Below are 23593 nucleotides of genomic sequence, written 5' to 3' on the forward strand. Positions count from 1 at the left end.
TTAGTCAGTTTGTGAAGCTACACATGAATTGTCACTGACTAATTAGCTCAGTGAGATAGAAATTGATTCTTAGTCTCAGAGGTTGTGAGTTCAAGCCTCAGCTGATGCAAAAGGCAGATTGTGTTGCTAAATTCCTAAATGTCTTCCAATTCTTCTGCTTGTTGCTCAGAATTGCCTAAAAATGCCCGGACCTGACCCATCGCTCTGCAGCAACTATAATTTGTTTTTGTTCCTCCGCAGCCTCTCACGAAGAAGACTCTCCCTGGTTCTCGATTTTCCCCATTGACAACGAGGAGTTGGTGTATGGACGCTGGGAAGATAACATTATCTGGGATGACCAGGAGATGGATCACTTGCTCATGCCACCTGTTCTTACACTGGATCCCAATGATGAAAATATCATCCTAGGTATATTCAAAGTTTCCGTCTTGTTCAGCTACATATTCACCTCTGTTGTAAAGCTGAATAATCAACACAAAAAAAATGTTCTTTGCATATATGTTTTATTAATTTGTGTGACTTCCTGTGCAATTTCTATAAACTAAACAGAGCATCTAATGTTAGTTTGTAAGTTCACTAAAACACAGTGTTGTCATCACTGAGGCAGATAGTCTGCATATTTTGACAAACTGTTTTCTCTCATAGAAATTCCCAATGAAAAGGAGGAGATGACTTCCCACTCCCCATCAAAAGAGAACAAGAAGGAAACGGCAATCAAGAAGAGCCGCATCCTGCTGGGGAAGACCGGCGTGATAAAAGATGAGCCACAGCAGGTATGCTGCCTCATCAGGGCAAGCGGAAGAACATGTTTGATTGTGTGAAATGTCAGATTACAAGGTCTGCTTCTTCAGTGGAGATGTGGGTCATTTGAAACAGAAAATGGTAAATTATGGATTTTAATAAGGAAGAACAAGGCTACTGATGAAGGAGTAGATCATGTTAAATGGAATTGACAGAATACTTGCATCTGAGGCTGCAAAAATCTTGTAAAGTGCCATTATGTGTGAACGGTAACTGTAAAATGTTTGACTGAGAATAGGATCTAACTTAAATGGACGGAGTTTCTGTCTGTCCCTCTGTCCTTTGATTTTCTCCACAATCATTTGTCTGATCAGCTTCACACTTTGGAGTGTATTGTTAACGACCCAAAGAAGTGCAGTGTCAAGTGCGAGGTCTGAGTGACATTTTTATTAGTAGCGCGTTATGCACAGACTGTGTAGTGAATTGAAAGGAGGCACCTCTTAACCAACAGCATGCTGGGTACAGCTCGCTGTCTGTCACTCACACAGTCACTACAGTGTATTCAAGAACAGATGAGAGACTGGAGATCTTAACACCTTTTTCGTTGCTCTACTTTTTCTGTAGTAACAAAAAAGTAATTTTTGAACAAGCTGCAGGGGAGACATAGTAGACTCAAAAGCAGTCCTGCTCCTCCTATCTGTTCTAAACTAGTCCTCTGTCTCTGTCTGTTTGCTTAGGTGTGTATTTGTGTGTTCATATGTGTGTCTCTGCTTATTGAGCAGAGATACTATCCTGTTAGTAAAATAATATGGAAGAGAAAATAGACTAGATGATGAAACTACTGCTGCAGATAAGCACTGCATCAAAAGTTTTGGCTTGCTGGGAAGCCGACAGAGGGGCTACAGAGCAGCCTAACTGGTGCCCCAACTTCAGGGCACTTCCACCTCCTGTCTGAAGTTGAACACAGCAGCTCTGCGGAGCTTTGTTGCCACACTCAGAGCTCTGTAGCTGGCTTCCAGGCTTCAGGCACTTAGTAGCACTTCCGCCTCTTGTCTAAACCTGGTATTCTCACCCAGATGTGCTGTCAGGGACCAAAGCTCAGCAGAATCACTGTAAAAGTAGTCTTAAAAGTACTGAGTTTGGCACCCAGCCCTAATTAGCAATGTAACTTTCAGAATAAGCACTTCTGTGCCCAGAAATAGCCCTGTTTTGACTTCTTTGATGGGATATGATGTTTGTATGAGCTGTTGTATCCAAATGACGCGTATACCCTAGCATTTCTATGGGACACAAATATGTTGCTGGTGCCAGGTGCATTGCTCAGGACAGAAGGAACCACAGTTTGGAGTGTGAAGTTATTTTGATATGTGTTTTTCAAGAAAGCTGAAGTCAGTGACACCATGGGCCTGTGTGTCAGCCTGCTCTGAACAGGCTGTTTTTGAACAGGCATGGCACTAGTTCTGGCAATTCAATTCAAATGACATTACTTTCAGTGGCAAATGTGATTTCCTTCAACTCAGAACATGTCCCAGCCCGAAGTGAAGGACCCCTGGAACCTCTCCAATGATGAGTTCTATTATCCTAAACAGCAGGGGCTGAGGGGAACATTCGGTGGCAACATTATTCAGGTAAGTAGTGGCCCAGAAAAATGAAGATAAAGTCTACAGGACATAGTCAACATGGAAATGCTTTGAACTGTAGTTTGTACTGTAAAAATGTTGTGGTAGAACTCCGTCAGATCACATAGACACAGAGTCATAACCTGTGAAATAAGCTGACAACCGCTGAAGTGTAGATGTCTTATAGTTTAATGGAGTTAATTTTGTGTCTTAAACAGCACTCCATCCCTGCACTGGAGCTCAGGCAACCTTTCTTCCCCACTCACATGGGGCCCATGAAGCTGCGCCAGTTTCATCGACCGACTCTGAAGAAGTACTCATTTGGAGCTTTGGCTCAACCAGGTCCCCATCCTGCCCAGCCTCTGCTCAAACACATCAAGAAGAAGGCCAAGGTGGAGCCCTGCTCAAAACAAGCACTCATTCTCTATGAACAAATAACTTAGTAGTATCTTATCATTTTTGTATAAACATTAATGATGTACTGGGTGTATGTGTTGTTATTATTTTCTGTATAGATGCGAGAGCAGGAGCGTCAGGCGTCAGGTGGAGGAGACATGTTCTTCATGCGAACTCCGCAGGACTTGACAGGCAAAGATGGAGATCTGATCCTGGCAGAGTACAGCGAAGAATACCCCCCTCTCATTATGCAAGTTGGCTTGGCCACCAAGATCAAAAACTACTACAAAAGGGTGAGTTTAGTCTTTAGTTTAGTTTCCCACTCATGACTTTGTGTTTTGTCAGCCAAGACATTAAATGTTCGGCATATACTGTATATATATATATTTTTTTTTTCAATGTAGAGAATTGTTTTGTATTTCATTCTGGTGTTAATGCAGACTCCATATTTCTACTTTGTTGGATCGAGTTGTTAAAAGACATTATTGCATTGTTTTTGCATTCTTCAGAAACCTGGAAAAGATCCTGGAGCACCTGACTGTAAATATGGAGAGACCGTGTACTGCCACACGTCCCCGTTCCTGGGTTCTCTTCATCCTGGACAGCTGCTCCAGGTCAGCATCGTCACAACCAAAGACTCAGTATTCAGATTAGGTGGATACTTGAAGCATGATTGGTCTGGCAAACCGTGAGATGGTATGTCTTTTCTTTCAGGCATTTGAAAACAACCTTTTCCGTGCTCCAATCTACCTGCACAAGATGCCAGAGACCGATTTCTTGGTTCTGCGAACGCGACATGGCCTCTACATTAGAGAGATTGTGGACATTTTTGTAGTTGGTCAGCAGTGCCCCTTGTTTGAGGTTCCAGGGCCCAACTCCAAACGAGCCAATACTCACATCAGAGACTTCCTACAGGTATGTTTATTTGCCTGAACTCTCTCAGAAACTCGAGCTGCTGTAGTTGCAAATGCTCACTTGTCATATCCAAATCCTGCAGGTGTTCATTTACCGCTTGTTCTGGAAGAGCAAGGACCGGCCCCGCAGAATCCGCATGGAAGATATAAAGAAAGCTTTTCCCTCACACTCAGAGAGCAGCATCAGGAAACGGCTAAAACTGTGTGCTGACTTCAAACGTACAGGTAGACCACACTCATTCATTAATCCTGTTCGCCCACCATTCAGTGATGATTATCCTTGGCTGGACTAACCTAACCCAGATGTGTCAGGGCAATGTTCAGGTCATAAAGAGATACTGTGCATGAGCTCAGCAGTGTGTGTGCTTTAAATTGACAGACAGAAATCTAAAAAGGGAAAGAGCTTTTTACACCTACTATGGATTTAACTCTGAAGGTAAGATGTAGTCTAAGGACAGGGTACAAATCCTAAGTGTTTACATCATCACATATGGTTTTCCACAATACCTTTTCTAACATATATGTACCTATAATGAAAGCTCTGACAAGGACTTTTTTTTTTTTTGCTCAAAAAATGTGTTCAAGAGCACGATTGCAGATATAAGAAAATGTCTAACAGTGTCTTGTCTTCATACCAGGGATGGATTCTAACTGGTGGGTGCTGAAGCCTGACTTCAGACTGCCTACAGAGGAGGAGATCAGGGCCATGGTGTCTCCAGAGCAGTGCTGCGCTTACTATAGCATGCTGGTGGCAGAGCAGAGGCTCAAGGTAACAGTATCTGCCTCTGAATTACTTCAGACGGTAACACGAGTGAGTGCTGTGGTGCAGCTTGACTTAATTAAGTTATTTTACGCCCTAAGGATGCTGGGTATGGCGAGAAATCCTTCTTTGCTCCAGAGGAGGAGAATGAAGAGGACTTTCAAATGAAGATTGATGATGAGGTATTGATCCTCCTCAAGTTTGTCCTCATAATGAAGTGTCCCAGCCTTGAGATAACACAAAACTTCACCCTAATCGTGTCTCACACATCCTAGGTGCGGACAGCTCCTTGGAACACAACAAGAGCCTTCATTTCTGCCATGAAGGGGAAATGCCTGTTGGAAGTTACAGGTGTGGCTGATCCTACTGGCTGCGGAGAGGGTTTCTCTTACGTCAAAGTGCCCAACAAGCCCACACAACAGAAGGTCTGACTGTCTAATGCAAAATCCGCCAACCCTTGTTCTGCACTGTGTAAATATAGACGCTGAAAACTTTGATCCTGTGCATTTTTTCAGGATGACAAAGAGCCGCAGCCTGCTAAGAAGACTGTGACGGGGACAGACGCTGACCTGAGGAGACTCTCACTAAAGAATGCCAAGCAACTGCTGCGCAAGTTTGGTGTTCCAGAGGAAGAGGTAAGACAATGGTGATGCGCAAGCACGTGAAACTGATGTAGGACAGTGTGGTGGTTAAAGAGACTGTCCCCCATCTCTACAACAATCATTGTGTTTATCACATCAACAGATAACTGAAAATAGTCTATTTTCCCATCTTTTATTCACTGTAACTGGAACATGTGCAAAAACTCTGTTTGCAGGTCAGGGTTGAAACATTTTTGCAGATTTGTTAATCGTGAAAAATGCATGAAAGGCTTGTGGCTTTACTTTTAGGGTGAGGTTGTTTCACCTTATCTTTGAGGCTTGTTTAAGTGATCGTGTGTTTGTATGTGTGGTAGATCAAGAAGCTCTCACGTTGGGAGGTGATTGACGTGGTCAGAACCATGTCCACAGAACAGGCACGCTCAGGCGAGGGACCCATGAGCAAGTTTGCCAGAGGCTCTCGTTTCTCTGTTGCTGAGCACCAGGAGCGCTACAAGGAGGAGTGCCAGAGGATCTTTGACCTGCAGAACAAGTGAGACTCTTATTTAGGGTGGTGTGTGTTATTCAGGATTTTGTCTGAGCAAACCTTGAGTCCATTTCTTTGTTGCATCCCTGTCACAGAGTGTTAGAGTCGACAGAGGTGCTCTCCACAGACACAGACAGCAGCTCAGCAGAGGACAGTGACTTTGAGGAGATGGGGAAGAACATTGAGAACATGCTCCAGAACAAGAAGACCAGCTCCCAGCTTTCCCGCGAGAGGGAGGAGCAGGAGAGGAAGGAGCTGCAGAGGATGCTGATGGGCGAGGAGAGCGATCGCGACCACAAGGGACGCAAGGAGAGGCGCAAAGGCTTGTGTGAGTTTTAAAGTCAGAGAGCTCTTTATGGTGCACTGGGGACATATTGCATTAGCTGCTGTTTGTGTCTCAAACTGTAAACTTTGCTTTCCTTCACTCTATAGCCAGCTCCCTATCCACCAGCTCCCATAAAGACGACGACACGTCCTCCGTCACCAGCCTAAACTCCTCAGCCACAGGACGGCGACTCAAAATCTATCGCACCTTCAGGGATGAGGACGGCAAAGAGTATGTCCGCTGCGAGACGGTGCGCAAGGCTTCCGTCATTGACGCCTACACCAGGATCAGAACCACCAAGGATGATGAATTCATGTGAGTCTCTCAAACTGTGAGCTTTCATGTCTTAAAGAGGGCATTTGATCATCAGTCTGTTTCATAACTATGGAACCATATCAGGCTAAGATTGTTCACATCGGTAGAGCTTGATGTCACGATGATATTAAAGTTCTAAACATTGTTTTGAAAAGTCTGCTCTTAATTGAGCAGTGTGTAATTCATGAAAAAGAAGCAGTGATAATGTTATCATCCTAGCTTTGCAACTTTTAATCAATTTTATAATTAGCATGCATATTAGTTTTGATGTAGCTGCACACAACATACTGTACATTCAAAAACATTTGTATAACCAACTGCATTATCTCTTGGCAAAACTCAATAAGCACACAGTAAGCTGGCACGCAACCACACGCTTCAAAGAAGGAATTTGTGTAGCATATGAAACACCCTGTGCCACACTGCCTATGTGACATGTCGTGTCCTTGCCTCATGTATTTGGCTGTCAGAGTTTATATTGTAGAAATGCCACTTTATAACTGGACCAGTGAATGTAAAACAGCCAGTAATGTGCACCTTTGTGGTTGCAGACGAAAGTTTGCCCTCTTCGATGAGCAGCACAGAGAGGAGATGAGGAAGGAGCGCCGGCGTATTCAAGAGCAGCTGAGGAGGCTGAAGAGAAACCAAGAGAAAGACAAGATCAAAGGACCTCCAGAGAAGAAGGCCAAGAAGGTCAAAGAGAGACCAGACCTCAAGGTAAAAGTAAGCTTGCCGATTCAGTACTATATTCCTCTCTTTTACCTTACTCCTCTTCAGCTTTTAAGTATCCTGCTAGTTGCAGTGGCTTTCCATTGGTGTAGATATTATGAACATTTGTAGGTCGTTCTTTCAATATATCATCACATAGCACAAGTAGATTATTTGTCGTGTTCCTTAATGTTTGCCTCTTTTCCCTAGTTAAAGTGCGGCGCATGTGGAGCCATCGGACACATGAGGACCAACAAGTTCTGCCCGCTGTACTATCAGACCAACGCCCCGCCTTCTAACCCAGTTGCCATGACAGAGGAGCAAGAGGAGGAGCTGGAAAAGACTGTCATCCACAATGACAACGAGGAACTGATAAAGGTGGAGGGCACCAAGATTGTGCTGGGCAAACAGCTCATTGAGAGGTAATGGATTGTCCTTGTTCCTCTTCTTTTATCATTGGAAAGAATTCTGATCTGTACTCACACTGATGTTCGAATATTTTGCAGCTTGTTTGTTACACAGCCGGCTCAGGGCGGTAATATTGTGCCACTATGCCCCCTTGTTGTGCTGTATATAAGGTACAATGGCAGAATGGGGGGACAGAGTGACCTCACCTTTTATTCACCACTGGAGATAGTAACAGTGCCAAAACAGTGTCTTTATAAACAGGGCAGGACCACGGGCAGGATGGGCCATTTGCCATTGTTATTATTTATAAAGCAACGCCAACACTTATGTTTTGTGTCACACAGTTGGCCGAGACTTTGGTGTTACATGTCACACCCGTTATACCTCTTTGATTCCGTGATGCCAGGAAGTAAAGAAGGGAATTTGTAGCGGCCCTTTAACATGATCTCCTTGTAAAAAGGGCAAAGGTGAATGACATCAGCTGACAGGAAGTAAACATGGACACAAGCTGTTGCCTAGCAATGCAGTTCCAGTAAAACAATCTATAAATTAGTGTGTTATTTACTCAATTTGGGTCCATGACCAGTAAATCACTCTGATACCTGCAGCATCAAACACTTTTTTCTCCTACAGTGCTGATGAGGTCCGCAGAAAGTCTTTAGTGCTCAAGTTCCCCAAGCAACAGCTCCCGCCGAAGAAGAAGAGACGCGTAGGCAACGCTGTGCACTGTGACTACCTCAATGTAAGCAATGTTTTACAACTTGTTCTAGAATATTTTGAACTGAGAGTCTCTTTAGTTGATTTTTTGACCTGTTTTTGTTGCGTAATATTGACAGAAACCCCACAAGGCCATTCACCGCAGACGTACTGACCCCATGGTGACCTTGTCTTCTGTGCTAGAGAGCATCATCAATGACATGCGGGATCACCCCAATGTAAGATCTGCAGGCACACAATCATCCACCTCAACAACATTTTATTGTCCAGTCACCTCCTTTACTGCTCTTCTTTCTGTCTCATCTTCACTAATTCTGTCTCCTCTGTGTAGACATATCCATTCCACACACCAGTCAATGCCAAGGTTGTGAAGGACTACTATAAGATCATCACACGGCCTATGGATCTGCAGACGCTGAGGGAGAATGTTCGTAAACGAATGTACCCATCAAGAGAGGAGTTCCGTGAAGCAGTGGAAGTCATCGTCAAAAACAGCGCAACTTACAATGGTAAAGCTATACGAACATGTTCTTCTCATTTCTGCTGTATGTCACGGCACGGCTCGACTCAACCTGCTTGGAGCGGTTTCCATCGGCAAAAGTTGTGGATAGTACCTGGTACTGTTTTTATGTGCCGTGTTGGTCGAGGTTTTGAGCGAGCTGAGCCGATACAAGAAGGTAAACACTGCAGATCACTGATTGGTGAGCGAGAATCTGTGGTACCACAACGCAGGACACCTGCACAAACCTGCCATTTTTAAACAGCCAAGCTACTGTCAATAGCGACTGCGATTTTTGTAGTCACTCGGCCCAGCTTTTAAAAAATTGCAGCCCACAAAACCACAGTATGGCCAGTTGACGAAGTGCAGATGTTCCACGGTTTGGTTGCTAATGAAAGGATGGATGGTGCAACATGAAGTGTGTTGCAGTGAAGATGATATCACATCAGTTTCATATGGCAGTGCTATGGCAATCAGCTGAGAATCCCACCTACATTGAGGGTGATGTCTACAAGGGAAATTAAGTTGAGAAAAGCATCTGGTACCACAAGTAAATAAGGCTTTTGGCCCCCTCTCCTGAAAACAGATTTAGATCTTACTCTGAATTCACTAAGACTTCACATCAAGTTTTAAGATGGCTCTCTCTTTTTGTTCCTCCAGGGGCAAAACATCCAATAACACAGGTAGCACAGTCCATGCTGGACCTGTGCGATACTAAACTTAAAGAGGTGAGTGTTTATGTATATATGTATGTTTATGTTTTGTCTTATTTCACATCTTCCTGCCTTTTTGTTTATTTTCACATTAACCATGAAACCTGTGTGTGTGTGTGTGTGTGTGTGTGTGTGTGTGCGTGCAGAAGGAGGACAGGCTGGTGAGGCTGGAGAAAGCCATCAACCCCTTGCTGGATGATGATGATCAGGTGGCCTTCTCCTTCATCCTGGACAACATTGTAACCCAGAAGATGATGGTGGTTCCTGACGTGAGTCCCCTCTTCCGACCATTTTCTGTTACCTCAGTCACTGTGAGAGCACTGATCAGTTCACATGCAGAATAAGTTCATGATCTCCTTCCTTAACTCCTCCCTTCACTGTAGTCATGGCCGTTTCACCATCCTGTCAACAAAAAGTTTGTGCCTGATTATTATAAAGTGATCGTAAACCCAATGGATCTGGAGAGCATCCGCAAGGTGAGAGTCATACAAGGTGTCAAGCTTGAAACATCTAAACTTATTTAATATGTTTAATATCAGCAATAAAATCTGTATTTCATCTTTCAACAGAACATCTCTAAACACAAATACCAGAACCGAGATGCGTTCCTTTCAGACGTCAGTCTCATCCATGCCAACAGTATCAAGTACAATGGTAAAGGTGTTGACATCACTGATATTATGACCTCTGAGCGTGTTTCTCTTAAAAACTGTGTGACTAAGAGCAGAGTTATATGGTTTAGTAAAGGTGTTAAAAGCACTGTTACTCACTGTGTCTTTCACAGGCCCAGACAGTCCTTACACCAAGACAGCCCTGGACATTGTCAATGTGTGCAAGCAAACCTTGGCAGAGGTACGTTGAGTCTTGACGTATAGTTATCTCTTTTTTAATGGCAGGAAGAAGGGTCATGTTCACAAGTATTTATGCAGAAAGTTACGTATGGTTGGGTTTTACTGTTTAATCAGAATCGCTGCAGTACACTGCAGGGAACAGTGACTGCGTTAATATGCACAGAGTATTCAGGTTTGTGCCCTATTCTGAAAAAGACAATATTCCTGCTAAGCTGTTTACATGGCTGAAAAAAATTAATATTCCCATTTACATGCAGCCGTGCAAACTCGGATTAATGCGTCAGTTGATCGCGTCAAAATATGGAAAAGAGGAATGGCTTGAGCCTCCTGTGCCATTCTGCGTCTTTACTTAAAAATAGGAATTTGTTTTCAAAGTTATCTCTCTGTGGTGGACTTGTTCGACCATGGGGACGCAGCATCCCTCCTTTATTCCTGCAGCCATCGTCTTGAAAAGATCTACGTTGCAATGTTTGCGTATGTCCAACAACCTGTTGATATCAAAGTCTTTGGTGATGTCTAAAAGTAGGAGTGTTTCTCAGTCCGACCATAACGGTGGGGCTTTTCTTTTAGGCGTGCATCTTTACCACAGCCTTACAAATTGTTGGCAAGTTGGTTCGTGTACATCTCCATGACAACGCACAGAGCTGACTGTAAACAGACAAGAGGCCGTGTGTCACAAACTGTAGTAAAAAACCTCATACAAACATATATACATATATATATATACAAACCCGAATACTATCGGCATTTCCATCGTCTTAATTGGAACGTGCTACATCGGAAAAAGGCCCAATTTGGAATATACCGTTGACATGACCTCTATCAAATTCAGAATGCTGTCATATTTGTAATAATAGCAGAATATGAGTGTGCATGTTAACGTAGTCAGTGTAAAAGAATTAAATATATGTACAGTCATAATAAGCCTTCTCCATCTAATGAATAGTTATCCCCTCTTTTGTTCACACACCCTCTTATTGTAGAAATAATTGAATTTGATTCAGACTATTTCAACATATATTTTTATGAGCAGGAAAAACAATCATTGTGGTAATAATAACCTGTTTTGCCTTTAGTATGATGAGCACTTGACCCAGTTGGAGAAGGACATCTCTACTGCCAAAGAGGCGGCTCTAGATGCAGCAGACTTGGAGTGTTTGGACCCAATGACACCAGGACCATACACACCGCAGGTAGGAGAGCAGCCAGGGCTCAGTTTTTATTTAGCACTGTAAATGTTGGGTCCCTGGGTATCTTGCTACATTGACAATAGATTTAGGCCTCCAGCTGTAGCATGCCACTTCAGGCAGTCCTAACTTTTCTATGTGCAGTAGTCTCCTTATCACACTTTGTAGTTCTCCTGACCCTTTTATTTCTTCACTCGTTCTTAGCACTAACTCTCCTTTCCAGACTTTCATGTTTCATCTCTACAATCTAGTTTCCTCACTGTAGTGTCTCCTTTTTCCCCACGCTGTTTTTCTCCTTCACTCCTGCCGTCTCCTGTCTCTCCCTTTGTGTGTGTGTGTGTGTGTGTGTGTGTGTGTGTGTCGCTCTCTGTGGTGTTGGCAAGCCTGCTGATCTGTTTGACAGCGGGGCTTCAGGGAGTCTGCCCAGAGAGACCAGCAGCCTTTTCTCTGAAGGACCTCTAGTGGTTGCTCCAGAGAAGAGAGGGGGGCAGGTATGGAGAGAGATAGAAATAAGGCTCGCAACCACATGCCACCTCTCCTCAAACTTTCCTCAGAGCACCCAGCTTCACTACAGGCTTTTGTTGTACTTACTTGTGTTAGTTTGTCACACTAGAAAATTACAGATAACATTACAGCATGTAATGAGTGTAGTTTATTTGCCTCTTGGCTCTGTCTTTCAGCAAGAGTGTACTCAGACTTTTATCATCCTTCCCCTCAGGGTCGCCACAGCAGAAGACCCGGGGAGGAAGAGTCAGATGTGGACATTGAAGGCTTTGAGGAGGAAGATGATGGCAAACCTAAGACTCCTGCTCCTGTAAGAAAGACAGATTTATTGAAAGGTTACGTAGCTGTTATGACGTCAGCACATAGACGTATGAAAATGTACAAACAAATGTATGCAAGTAGCTATATGAAAATCACTCAAAGTTCAGGCTACATCATTGTTGTGGCCTAAAATTCGGTACACACACATCATTCTCCACAATTGTAGTTGGATCTATTTCTTTCCCCACCATCAGTTTTTACTTTTGTCAGACAGAAATTGCCCAAAACTCCACTATTTAATTCTAAAAATTAATTAATTAATTATTAATTAATTATTTACTGTTAATGAATTGTGCTTTTATTTATACTCACATTTTAGTTTGCTTACTTCTTAGTTATTATCTATGACACACCTGTCTGTCTTGTCTTTTTAGGCAGAGGATGCAGATGGAGATCTCGAGGACGAAGATGATGAAGAGGACATACTGCTGCCGCCTCGCAGACGGCTGCACGACCAGGAGGATGAGGAGGAGGAGGACGATGACGGACTTTCAAACCGCCCAGCCCAAGCCAGTGTGCTGTACCAGGACCTGCTCATGTCTGACGGAGAAGATGATGCGAGCGAAGAGGAGGGCGACAACCCTTTCTCCTGTATGTCCATCTGCAGTGGCTGCGGAAAGTATTCACAGATATACTAATGAATAGAACAAAAATATGCATGTCTGTAGGATAAAAGATGAAAGCAGTGTTGTGCTGCAAATATTCACTTAACATTATAAAATGTACATATTTAATGCTCTGTCAGTGTGAGAAGACAGGAGACTCAGCAGTGATCAAACAATAATCAGTCCTCTCTGAATATTATCTGCAGCCTTGTGTGTTTTGTGTGACATCCCAATTCGTTGTGTGTGTGTCCCCTCCAGCCATACAGCTGTCAGAGAGTGGTAGCGACTCTGACAGAGAAGTGGATGTGCGTCCCGCCCCTCCACGGAGAGCTCAAGACACAGCTCGCATGGGCATGGAGCAAGACGAGAGCATGATGTCATATGAAGGGGACGGGCCTGATGAGCCACACATGGAAGACAGCAATGTCAGGTACAACTGGCCCAGGAGCCAATAACACTCTGCAACAGTGCTCAAGAAGGCAGTAACTTAAATCTGTGAAATGTGAACAGTTTACAAGCAACTTGTTGAAGTGAATATAGGTATTTGTTCTTCAGGGAAAGTAAGCCTTTAGATTTCTTTTTATCTACTAAAAACACGCTTGCACTGATGTACACATCAAATTGGAATTTGTAACATTTCAGTCCTGGTGCTGTCAGAAAATGCAGTTTAATACTACATCATACATTCCTTAAGTAGCTACTTTGACAAACACATTGCATTTCCTGTGACGGACTCACAATAAACCCCCTTTTTGCACTAGTTAAATGATTTTATTGTGACGCAGCAGCAAGAGGAAATGTTCTGTTTTTATTAGCAGTAATTTGATACAGCCATAATAAGGCTTTAAAGGGATAGTGCACCCAAAAATGAAAATTCAGCCATTATCTACTCACCCATATGCCGAGGGAGGCTCAGGTGAAGTTTTAGAGTCCTCACATCACTTGTAGAGATCCAAGGGGAGAGGAGGTAGCAACACAACTCCACCTAATGGAGGCTGACGGCGCCCCAGATTCAAACATCCAAAAACACATAATTGAAACCACAAAATATCTCCATACTGCTCGTCCGTAGTGATCCAAGTGTCCTGAAGCCCCGACATAACTGTCACTGCCTCTCTGTGCACCGCACACACATGAGCTTGGTGTCCACAGAGAGGCAATCAGAGCTACAGGCTACAATGAGGCTAAAAACAGAGTTCAAATGACGTTTTTCCAAACAACTTGTTATGTCGGGGCTTCAGGACACTTCCAACACAGAGCATGAAACTCGTGCTGCACATCTCTACTTGTCCTCAGTTGGCCTTTTACATGTACAGTGTAATAACCTCCCCTTCCTTCCTTCCTTCCTTCCAGCTATGGCAGCTACGAGGAGACAGAGAGCAGGAGTCAGATGCAGGCCTCCAGCATGGGAAACGGAGAAGACTATGGCATCAGCGAAGAGGAGGAGGAAGATGAAGAAGATGAAGCACGGAGAAGAGGCCCAGCTGTGCTCTCCCAGGTCCAGCTCAGTGAAGACGAGGAGAGTGAAGAATTCAGATCTATAGGAGGAGACAGCGACATGGACTCTGACAACTAGTGACATTTTCTTATGGTTTTTAGTATTAAGACAACACTGTGCATAATTACAGTTTTAAAAATTGAGAAAATGTTTGTACATACTTTATTTTGTAAATGATCTTTAATGTTTATAGCTTCCTGCTCTGCTGTTGTACCTACACTACAGGGACACACAGCACACTGTAAATTTGAGTTTGCATTTTATATGTTGAATAAATGTCATGAATCATGTGTGTATCTTGACATGGACGTGTGTACAGTTGTTTTGCACTGTTTTAACTCATTCATATTAGTTCTCACAAATAGTTGAGCAACTTTGTCTGTCCCACTTCCTGATTGAAAAAAGAGAATAAACATACTGAAGTTAACATGCAGCTCTTTCTTTAAAAAAATCATACATCACTAACAGACACTGAGCTACAGTATGACGTAATGAAACATGTTCCTCTTCCTCTGTTGAAATTTACACCAGACACTCATTACAGGAACAAAGTCTGTGTTTAGTGTTCTGATGGAGCTTTAACACCCCAATCACCAAAACCTCAGTGAGCATAGTTAATGCAAGTGGTGTAACCGGTCTGTACAAATTTTCTCTTGTCTTGAGTGATTCAGGTAGAAGTGGATCAGGTTAGTGCAGTTTGGTTTTCATGCTGATATATTTAACCTTCATTAAACCAACATATTTAAGATATGACTGGGAGAAGAAGAAACTACTGTAATAAACAAACTAGTCAAATGAAAATACATGTAGATATATTTAAATCCACAGTGCTCAAAAGCTAATTTACCATCCTTTGATTCTGGTTTAATTTAATTTTCAGTAAAACTGAGTAAACGTGTTGTATAGTGAAACCAACGGAGTTCATTTTGACCCCAATATAAAATAACTGAAACAAACCCACAGTCATTCAAACTCATTTGTCTTTCAGCAGACAGAGACCTTGGTCTCAGTATGACCCACTGTCAAAATAAAGGCTGAATAAATGTAATCAAACTAGAACTATGAACATTACACGCTACAGGCAATTAAAGCACATGATCATGCTCATGCTATGCCCAGGGCAAACTGGCATGTGACGGGTACATTCTGTCTGTGTTTCAGGAGCAACACCTTTTTCCAGCCGAGCGTTGATGTCCACAGCTGCAGGTGGAGTTTTTGTTGAACTGCTTCCTTGAATTTGATAGTCTTAAAACCTTTTATTATGAAATGATGTAATATATTTCTGACTTTGAGCATCATCTTACCTCAGAGGAGCAGTATTTAGTGTTGTCGAAAGAGGAGACGAGGAAATCTGCATCTGTGTCTGTCCTCTTCAAAATGACTGACTTGACCTGATATTGCAAATTAAGACCCAGGACCCATTGTGGTCCCCTGTGCCCCAGTGCATTGGCACTTTTTATAAACACTAATAAAAACAGAGATAGAGAACAATAATCTGAAGTCGTTAGGAGAAAACTGATTGATGAAGTCCTGAAAAATCTGAATGACAGAATAAAGCACCTCTGAGATATGACAAGATGCAGGAAGAGGACAATCACTGAAAGACAAGAAACAAGACTGGGTTGGATATTAAGTTTAAACACACAAAAGCTTAAACAATTCACTTGCTATCAAAATAGTTGCCAGGTCATTTTCTCACTAGGACACAGAAATGTCAGAAAATATTATTACGTACACAAGTGCAAAGACATAGATTTTGGGGGTACACAGGTGGGGTTGCCCTCTCAATATTTAGAACATGTGGATTTGTCTCCCTTAATAAAAACATAAAATTAGCAGAGGACTTTTATTTTGACAAAATTAAAGACATTTACAGCATGAACTGATGCAGAAAATATTCAAATTGACCAATATGCAGGAAATTAAGTGTTTGACGCTCAAACTTTTCTGGCGTAAGACCCCTAAACCTCCTGTTTCATGTGTCCCCCCAGAATTGAAGGAAAACCTACACCCCTGCTAAGATAAGTATTTCATCCCTTTCATATATAGCAAACAGTTTTCTAAGTGTAAGACAAAATCAGCAGTATTCAGCATAGAGAAAGACAGTTTTGTAGATATTTATTTTCTATAGCATTTTCCTCAGTTATAAATAGTGGTATGTTTTATGCAGAACATTTTGTCTAGAGTTCAATCAGACCACCACAGCTGCCGTCACTTGATAAATTCATAATTAAAACTACATATAAAACATGATCAAAAACCTTACTGACAGTAGAGAGTACTCTAACACCAAACTGGACGGCCACAAATATATAAATGCATCTGAACTCATTAAATTTTAGTATTTTTTTGTTAAAGAATGTTTTTGTCACATGTATCATCTGAACTGGTATATCTCACTCTGATTGCTACACATTGATAAACATCTGTACGGTCACTTTATTTTTTTAAATCATTTCATTTGTGCTGCATGTAGAGCATTTAATGGGTCTCATTCAGCAGCAAAGAGCAAACAGGAGATCAAAGAGAGACGAACAAAACAGACTTTTGATGGATTTGCTGTGACTCAAAGCTACAGCAGTGTAAACATGTCAGGCGACATGCTGGAACACAGTTAAAGAAATGTACCTTCCCTGAGAGAAGTCATAACGTCTACTAGAGCTGCGTTACATAGAAACGTGTAAAAGCTTAAATAATCACCTCAGGGTGTGAGAAACAGTTGAACAATCAAAGTAGTGAATGACAATACGTTTCAGGAAGAAACTGCACCAACACCACACCTCAGTCTATTTCCTGGTAACACACACATTTCATATTGTGCAAAGGTCACCTGTTTAGTTGTTCTTACATGATTGTAAGCTGCACACTTCCTGTTGCAACAATTCTGCAGAAAACAGCCTACTCATTCAGCCGCACTTCACTTCCACATTCAAACCAGCACTGAAATGTACGTCACGAACTTTATGACCCACATTGATAAACTTTGAATTCCACACACCAGACGAAGATGATTTAGATCCCATCTGATGGAAACTTCAGGCAGACACAGTACAGCAGTAGAACATTAATTCCTACTGTTATGATTATGCAAGCAGCCCCTACAAGCACATTAATACATGGTAAGAGATAGTAATGTTCTAATGTTTTGATTCTAGGTTGACATAATATTTCTATCTTTGTGTGGATGACACATTTCTGCCCCAAGCCACTGTGGTCGACCTTTCAGGTGAGGCAAAAACACGTCCATGAAGAGACAAGTATCCCTTAGCAGGGTGAGGGATCCTGCAGGGGCTGAGAGACTGAGACCTCAGCAGTCTCTTCACAGCCGCCGTCTGGTCTGAGGAGTTTCTCACTGAGTGCAACGAGCTGTTGGAGTTCATGTGTGCTGCGGAGAGTGACGGAGACCAGCAACTTGACCTAGATGATGCACCTGAGAAAACAATTAGGACCAATTTAGACTGATTAGACATATAAGGTAAAAAAAAGTTTTAAATTGAATTGCAGTGTGAGGAAACAGATCCAAACCTGATGGTGGGTAAGCAGGGATTTGTTCAGCAGACTGGTAGTTGTTATCATCGTTGTCGATGTCTAAACTTCTGCTGTTCCTCACAGCCTGGAGGGAGCGGAGGCTGGTCCGCAGAGGTGACCTGGTCCTGCCCGGTGATGCTGCCGCAAAACACATCAGGGTCATCATATCTGGGGCCACCCATAGAACTGGCTGGGCCCCTGAAAAGGTCCCGTGAATAGTTAGAGCGACACTATCACCCTCTTTCTCACAGGTAGTGGTGAGCCTGGTGACCTTCAGTGACGCTAGGGGAGCGGGAGGATTTTGTGTTGAGCGAGGAGCGGCTATTTTTTTAAAAGGTAGAGAGGAGCCTTATCTCTCGCTCCAATTTCGCTCCGGTCGCTCATGCCCCACCCAGAATGCATCTTTGCACCTGCGCACACCCACACTATTTTCTTTCAAAACTAAGGAGTTTACTGTGTACTTCAGAAAAGAAACTGAGAAGAGAAGCAGCGGTACCTTGGAGAACAGTCCCTAACTGCGGGGAGGGGCGAGAGGGCTTCCCCGGAGGTCGGCCGCTTAACCCGGTCCGTCTCCTCCACACTTTGACTTATTTCCACCCTGCCGACAGCGGTACCGTGGTGAACATTCCCTAACTGCGGCGAGAGGGGAGAGGACTTCCCCGGAGAATCTACCAAGCTCATGTTTTATTTGTGAATAGAAGATTACAGGTCAGGGTAGTACGACACAGTTTTTTGAGCAGAGTGGTGAGCGAGTGGAGTGGGATAAAATTTATGATGAAGTGGAGCAGAGCGGAGCGAAGAATGCACAGAACCAAGCGGAGCGGACGAGCAGCGCAAAGTGACAGGTCTGTGAGCGAGGAGCGGAAATTTTCATCCGCTCCGCTCACATGCTCTGATATCGGTTTAAAGACGTCTCCAGCTCTCTCTTTATCTTCTCCTTTACTTTCTTGCATCCTGGTTTATACGCAGGTCCAGCCATCTGTAGTTTTTTCATACCATTTTCAGGAAAGGGCATTTTATTGCCTCTGCGCCAGCGATAGTTCAAGGTCACTGTGACCTTGCATCCATCTCATTCTTGTGAACGTGATATCTCAAGAACACTTTGAGGGAATTTCTTCTTCATATTTGGCATAAAAGTTCACTTGGACTCAACGATGAACTAATTAGAGTTTGGTGGTCATAGATCAAAGGTCAGGGTCACTGTGACCTTGCATCCATCTCATCCTTGTGAACGTGATATCTCAAGAACACCTTCAGGGAATTTCTTCAAATTTGGCACAAACATTCAGTTAGACTTTAAGATGGACTGATTGGAATTTGGTGGTCAAAGGTCAAGGTCACTGTGACCTTGCGTCAAGTCCTTGAGGGAATTTTCTAAAATTTGGCACAAACGTCCACTTGGACCCAAGAATGGACTCAAGTAGAATTTGGTGGTTGAAGGTCAAAGGTCAAGGTCACCATAACCTCACAAAACATGTTTTTGGTTGTAACTTAAAAATGAATATGCTATTCATATGTAATTCATATGCTGACATTTTATATCCAAAAGGTCAAAGGTCAACTTCACTGAAAAATCATAATGCTCTGCAAAAAAATACACTTTGATTCAGTATTTCTGTTTCTACTAAAGAATAGAAAGTTCGCTCTTCTTCACACAACCATACAATAATATAATACATCATAGCCCCTGTTTTAAATCTAATGAGGCCTTTGATAATACAGGAGTAGCATATTAATGAAAATAGAATAGAAAATGTCTGTAGCTATCAGACCAGCAATACAGATAAAGAAGAAAACCTGTGTGTGCTCTGTGTACCTTGTTTCTGAGCCCGTTTCAGCAGCTTGAGCTGGGCGACCTGCTGGTGAAGCCTAGCCAGTGTTGGACTTTGGCAGCCCTGCCTTGCTACTGATGTTGGTGAGCGGTGAGGGGAAGAGCTCAGTGATGACAGACCGGACTGCCAACAGGAGGAAGACGAAGGCGTAGTTTTATTTCCTGGAGTGAAGTCATTGATATTTTCACCAGTGGTGTTAAAATAAGACGGAAACATCAACAGTGACTCGGGGCTTCTCCCAGCAGGTGTGGAAACATAGTCCTGTCTCAAACCTGCAAAATATGGACCAAGGTTATTGCAATCCAACCGTCAGCGAGTATGTAGTGTACTCTAGATCATCACAGACACTCCTCTGTACTCACTGGCTTCCTGTATGCGAGCCATAATGTGGACATCTGTCATGTCCTGCAGTTTGTAGCTTGTGGTTATGGAGTCATGGGGGAGGCTCAGCTCATCATCTGTGCAGATTAATGAATGCAAAACACATGCTACTAAAATATGTGATATTAAAGAAACTTTTTTGGACGTATAAAAAGATTGTCTGTGAGCAGACATTAATTTGCACTTAAAAACTGGATTCCTACATGAAGTTAGGTGGATCCAAAAACTCTCTCTATTGTATTACCTGAACCATCAGAGACATTATTGTGTGTGGTGCTGACAGATGTTTTGTTCATAGAGGAGCTCACACTATGATGGAAAACTGCAGGACGTCTGTAGAAGTGACTGCTTGATCCTGACAATACAGAGAGAGGGCATTAGTTAAACCCCTGAACAAACTGATCACCCTTAGAAGAATCTTTTCTGATCGAACATATTTGCAGGACAGTGAGTAAATCTGTGCTGCTACTTGCTCACTTTGATCCAGCCTATTCATCAGTGAACGACACGCCGCCTCCATCTCAGGACTGGGGTTATCCAGGACGTGTCGACACCATCTGAGAGCAGACTCACTTCTCTCTACAAACGCCTGCTTCTTTGGAGACTCATACAACCTGTGAGGAACACTTCAGTCACTAGGTGCTCATCCCACTCCTGGTCCATGTAAAGGGAAACTTTACCAGTCAGACTGAGAAGTTAGCTCTCCTGATAAGCATCCACCTCATGAGCTACCAGCACCTTAAAGAATAGGTCATCCCTGTGGTGTTATTCATCAGTCTAGATTGTTCTGGTGTGAGTTGCTGATGTTGGGATAAACTGTCCCTTAATGTGTCTTTTAAAGTGTTTGGTGACTTGGACGATGGATAAAACCCGGGATGGTGTTTTTTTTAATTTCACGTTGTCCCACCCTTACTAAAGTTAGACCAGAATAACTTAAATACTTTTCCTCATCTCAAGTCCCAATCTCAGAGAATATTACTGAAGGTCTGGTGGCACCTACCAGCTCTCTTCATCCTGCACATCATCCTCAACATCAAGGAGCTCTACTGAATCCAAAGCGGACTCTTCCTCCTGTGACCCATCGCTGTCCCAGTTGTCTTTTGGACAGTTAAAGTTGTACAATATCCCATCCGTGGCACGGCGAGGCAAGGGGGAATTACACGCTGACTTCAAATGATCTAGTCTTATTCTAGCGTCCATGGCAAATGACCGATTGTTACAGCTCTTGACTCTTGCTTGCTCGTCGTCCCCCCAGATGCTGCAGTACGGATCTGAATTGCCCTCCAGCCTCACAGAGCTGCTTTCCAGCTTACTGGAGAGAAGATGATGGTTTGCATTTTCATCAAACTCCACTGGCCGATTACAAAAGTACCGGCTCCAGTCGCCCTGCAGTTGGTTTTGGAGTTCCATTTTCTCAGTGAAATCTTCAGACCTTATTGCTTCTTCGAGCTATTGTCCAGTTACGTTTCATTCCACCTCAACCCTCCATAATGAGGATGTCAGCTGAGTCAGGATCGGACAAAAGTCTCCAGTTTAAACAATGTGATTTTTAAAAGTTCCAATTCTTGCTCTGCACAGACAGGAACTGTGCTTTACTGTAACATCTACTGACCCAGATTGGTTGAGTGGGGCTGTTAAGTACAGACACCCAACAGATTGGATGGATTTAAAGGAGCATCATGAGCTTATGTGGATTAAAGAGTCCATGAGTTGCCACTGAGAAAGAAAAAGAGCCACTCAACATCACACCATCAAGATTAATATGAACAACAATACCTACAGGCTACTCGTAGTAGTAGCTAATAATATTTGTCTGCTTTTGTTGTTGAGTTATCATGTCACATTGCTGTTTAGCTCTCATGGACATTTTAACTCTTTACATTCAGCGCATCATGAAGGAACGAGTGCAGCTGGTTTCTTTGGTTCTCATATTCAGTGCTTATTGCTAAATGCTTGTGGTTGGCTGTTTTCAAATACGCCTGACTCACTCATCACACCCGAGGAAGTCGTACTGAGAAGTGAGGTCAGATTCGGCTTCTCACGCTCTCTCTAACACAAACAGACACACACACACACACACACACACCCACATACAAGCAGATTAACATAAGATTTACAGCCTCTTACAACCACGTGAGTGATACCTCAATGTCTCCTCCTTTCGCACCCAAACTCCAGGGATCAAGTGCCACATCTACCCATTCTAAACCATTCTTTCAACAAAGTTATATTGAAGCCATGGACACTAAATTAACTGAACATTATGGTCAGCTAGCTTGCATTTACTGTATCATAGCTTGTTAATATTTTTTAAGTGGCTGAGCTTTATGGGTCCATACCTAAAAAAATCAGAAGTCAAGAAGCAAGAAGATGCACTGTAACGCTGGCCTGGTCTTTGTCTGTTTCTTTTAACTATGCTATGATAACATGAATTTTTAGACAGGTGAAACACTTTAAAGCAGAAACATGCCATAAAACAAATAGTCAATTTCCAATTTAAAGGTCCAGTCGGGGGTGGAGTATGAGACAATGGGCCCCCTTACCTCCTTGTGATCGTTAGCCATCTTTATGTGGTTTTGTGTCTCTTTTTGGTTGTTTTGCATCTTTTTTTAGACTTTTTGTGTCTCCATGTTTTCATTTTGAGCCTCCTCCTGATGGGTACGTGTTAATTTGAGTGACATTTTGCAGGTGGACGCCAGGGGGGCTCCTGATGCTTTGGGCACCTGGGCCTGTGGCAGTAGGCCCGATCAGTAACCCATCCATGGGGCAGTGTGTAGGATTTTGTGGCGTCTAGCGGTGGCATTGCAGAACTGAAACTTCTCCTGTGTGCCAAGCATGTAGGAGAACTCCGTCGGCCAACACGCAAAGGTGAATGGCCAGTATTTGGTTTGTCCATTCTGAGCTACTGTAGAAACAAAAAGGCAGACTCCATGGGAGAGGACCCGCTGCATATGTAGACATAAATGCCTCATACTAATGACAACACAAGGATTCTAATTTTCGGGGTCTCAGGTGGACATCACATTTTGGGTTTACTTGACCTCATACTGTATTTCATTCTACTTTACTTAGACCTGTTGTCCTTGTTCACCGATGCTTTTTTGTCCCATCTTGTGGCCCTGCTGGAGCGCAGAGACAACGATCAAACTTGACTATCTAGAGGAAGTAAAAGTTGTAACAAGGTTTCCGTCAGTGAACACGTGGAAGGATCATTCCACTAATCCATGTCAAAACAAGATGGCAGCCATTTCTGCCAAGTCATGCTGCATTCCAGGCAAGTTTCTGAGCCTGTAAGTCACCACTTCAAGTCACGAATCACGACTTCATAGCGTTCCAGGCAAGTCACGCCAAACTCTCAAAGCAACATGGCGGACCGTGCAGGGTTTATGTTTGTTTATGATCACTTCTGTCACCTTTATGATCACTTCTGTCACCAAAGGTGCCGGTTCCTTGCTCATTTGAGCGAAACGGAGGAAGAGAAACAGCGCATAAGGTCAAAGATGCTGTTATACTTTTTATTTTACGTTATCTGTGTGTTTGGAAACATATTTTGTATTGATTTATTCTTGCACTGGAAACTAGCTGTTAGAGCGGCTACCAATAATGCCTTAACATTAGGGTTATTTTATGTCTATTTCTCATCATG

The 23593-nt window shown here is 43.0% G+C and overlaps 2 protein-coding genes across 4 annotated transcripts in view; one reads left to right on the plus strand and one right to left on the minus strand.

Moving 5' to 3' along the window:
* Positions 1 to 14508, plus strand: part of taf1 (TAF1 RNA polymerase II, TATA box binding protein (TBP)-associated factor) — a 19190-nt gene extending 4682 nt beyond the window's left edge. The window contains exons 11-41 of one of the 3 annotated variants that reach the window (XM_050040441.1): positions 241 to 408; positions 646 to 773; positions 2262 to 2369; positions 2579 to 2752; positions 2876 to 3049; positions 3266 to 3370; positions 3471 to 3671; positions 3754 to 3895; positions 4309 to 4439; positions 4532 to 4612; positions 4706 to 4855; positions 4946 to 5065; positions 5386 to 5561; positions 5651 to 5883; positions 5988 to 6195; positions 6747 to 6912; positions 7114 to 7325; positions 7945 to 8053; positions 8148 to 8246; positions 8360 to 8537; positions 9188 to 9255; positions 9387 to 9509; positions 9624 to 9716; positions 9810 to 9894; positions 10025 to 10092; positions 11168 to 11284; positions 11662 to 11769; positions 11997 to 12092; positions 12478 to 12694; positions 12967 to 13138; positions 14062 to 14508. In XM_050040441.1, coding sequence (XP_049896398.1) covers positions 241 to 408; positions 646 to 773; positions 2262 to 2369; positions 2579 to 2752; positions 2876 to 3049; positions 3266 to 3370; positions 3471 to 3671; positions 3754 to 3895; positions 4309 to 4439; positions 4532 to 4612; positions 4706 to 4855; positions 4946 to 5065; positions 5386 to 5561; positions 5651 to 5883; positions 5988 to 6195; positions 6747 to 6912; positions 7114 to 7325; positions 7945 to 8053; positions 8148 to 8246; positions 8360 to 8537; positions 9188 to 9255; positions 9387 to 9509; positions 9624 to 9716; positions 9810 to 9894; positions 10025 to 10092; positions 11168 to 11284; positions 11662 to 11769; positions 11997 to 12092; positions 12478 to 12694; positions 12967 to 13138; positions 14062 to 14284 — 4433 coding nt within the window. In that variant the 3' untranslated portion in view covers positions 14285 to 14508. Of the gene's footprint in view, positions 1 to 240; positions 409 to 645; positions 774 to 2261; positions 2370 to 2578; positions 2753 to 2875; positions 3050 to 3265; positions 3371 to 3470; positions 3672 to 3753; positions 3896 to 4308; positions 4440 to 4531; positions 4613 to 4705; positions 4856 to 4945; positions 5066 to 5385; positions 5562 to 5650; positions 5884 to 5987; positions 6196 to 6746; positions 6919 to 7113; positions 7326 to 7944; positions 8054 to 8147; positions 8247 to 8359; positions 8538 to 9187; positions 9256 to 9386; positions 9510 to 9623; positions 9717 to 9809; positions 9895 to 10024; positions 10093 to 11167; positions 11285 to 11661; positions 11770 to 11996; positions 12093 to 12477; positions 12695 to 12966; positions 13139 to 14061 lie in introns of all 3 variants that reach the window. The other 2 variants (XM_050040439.1, XM_050040440.1) reach the window with 2 other exon arrangements.
* Positions 14509 to 15835: 1327 nt separating this feature from the next.
* On the minus strand, positions 15836 to 21775 carry LOC126387764 (SLAIN motif-containing protein-like). The gene is made up of 7 exons (XM_050040414.1): positions 20948 to 21775; positions 20425 to 20561; positions 20192 to 20302; positions 19929 to 20024; positions 19551 to 19838; positions 17732 to 17872; positions 15836 to 17636 (listed from the first exon to the last, which is right to left on the minus strand). Exons 1-7 carry the CDS (start codon positions 21355 to 21357, stop codon positions 17377 to 17379), a joined length of 1443 nt encoding a protein of 480 aa, XP_049896371.1. The 5' UTR covers positions 21358 to 21775; the 3' UTR covers positions 15836 to 17376.
* Positions 21776 to 23593: the final 1818 nt, after the last annotated feature.

This window comes from Epinephelus moara, chromosome 3, assembly GCF_006386435.1.
Source record: "Epinephelus moara isolate mb chromosome 3, YSFRI_EMoa_1.0, whole genome shotgun sequence".
NCBI classification, from domain to species: domain Eukaryota; kingdom Metazoa; phylum Chordata; class Actinopteri; order Perciformes; family Serranidae; genus Epinephelus; species Epinephelus moara.

What these genes read in the sequence shown, in the direction of transcription:
- LOC126387764 (XM_050040414.1), bottom strand. Translation starts at nt 21,357, where the DNA reads ATGGAACTCCAAAACCAACTGCAGGGCGACTGGAGCCGGTACTTTTGT. An exon ending in GATGAATAGGCTGGATCAAA is followed by an intron (nt 20,303 to 20,424) that starts GTGAGCAAGTAG and finishes CTGTATTGTCAG; the next exon opens with GATCAAGCAGTCACTTCTAC. An exon ending in GAAACGGGCTCAGAAACAAG is followed by an intron (nt 17,873 to 19,550) that starts GTACACAGAGCA and finishes GTTTTGCGGCAG; the next exon opens with CATCACCGGGCAGGACCAGG.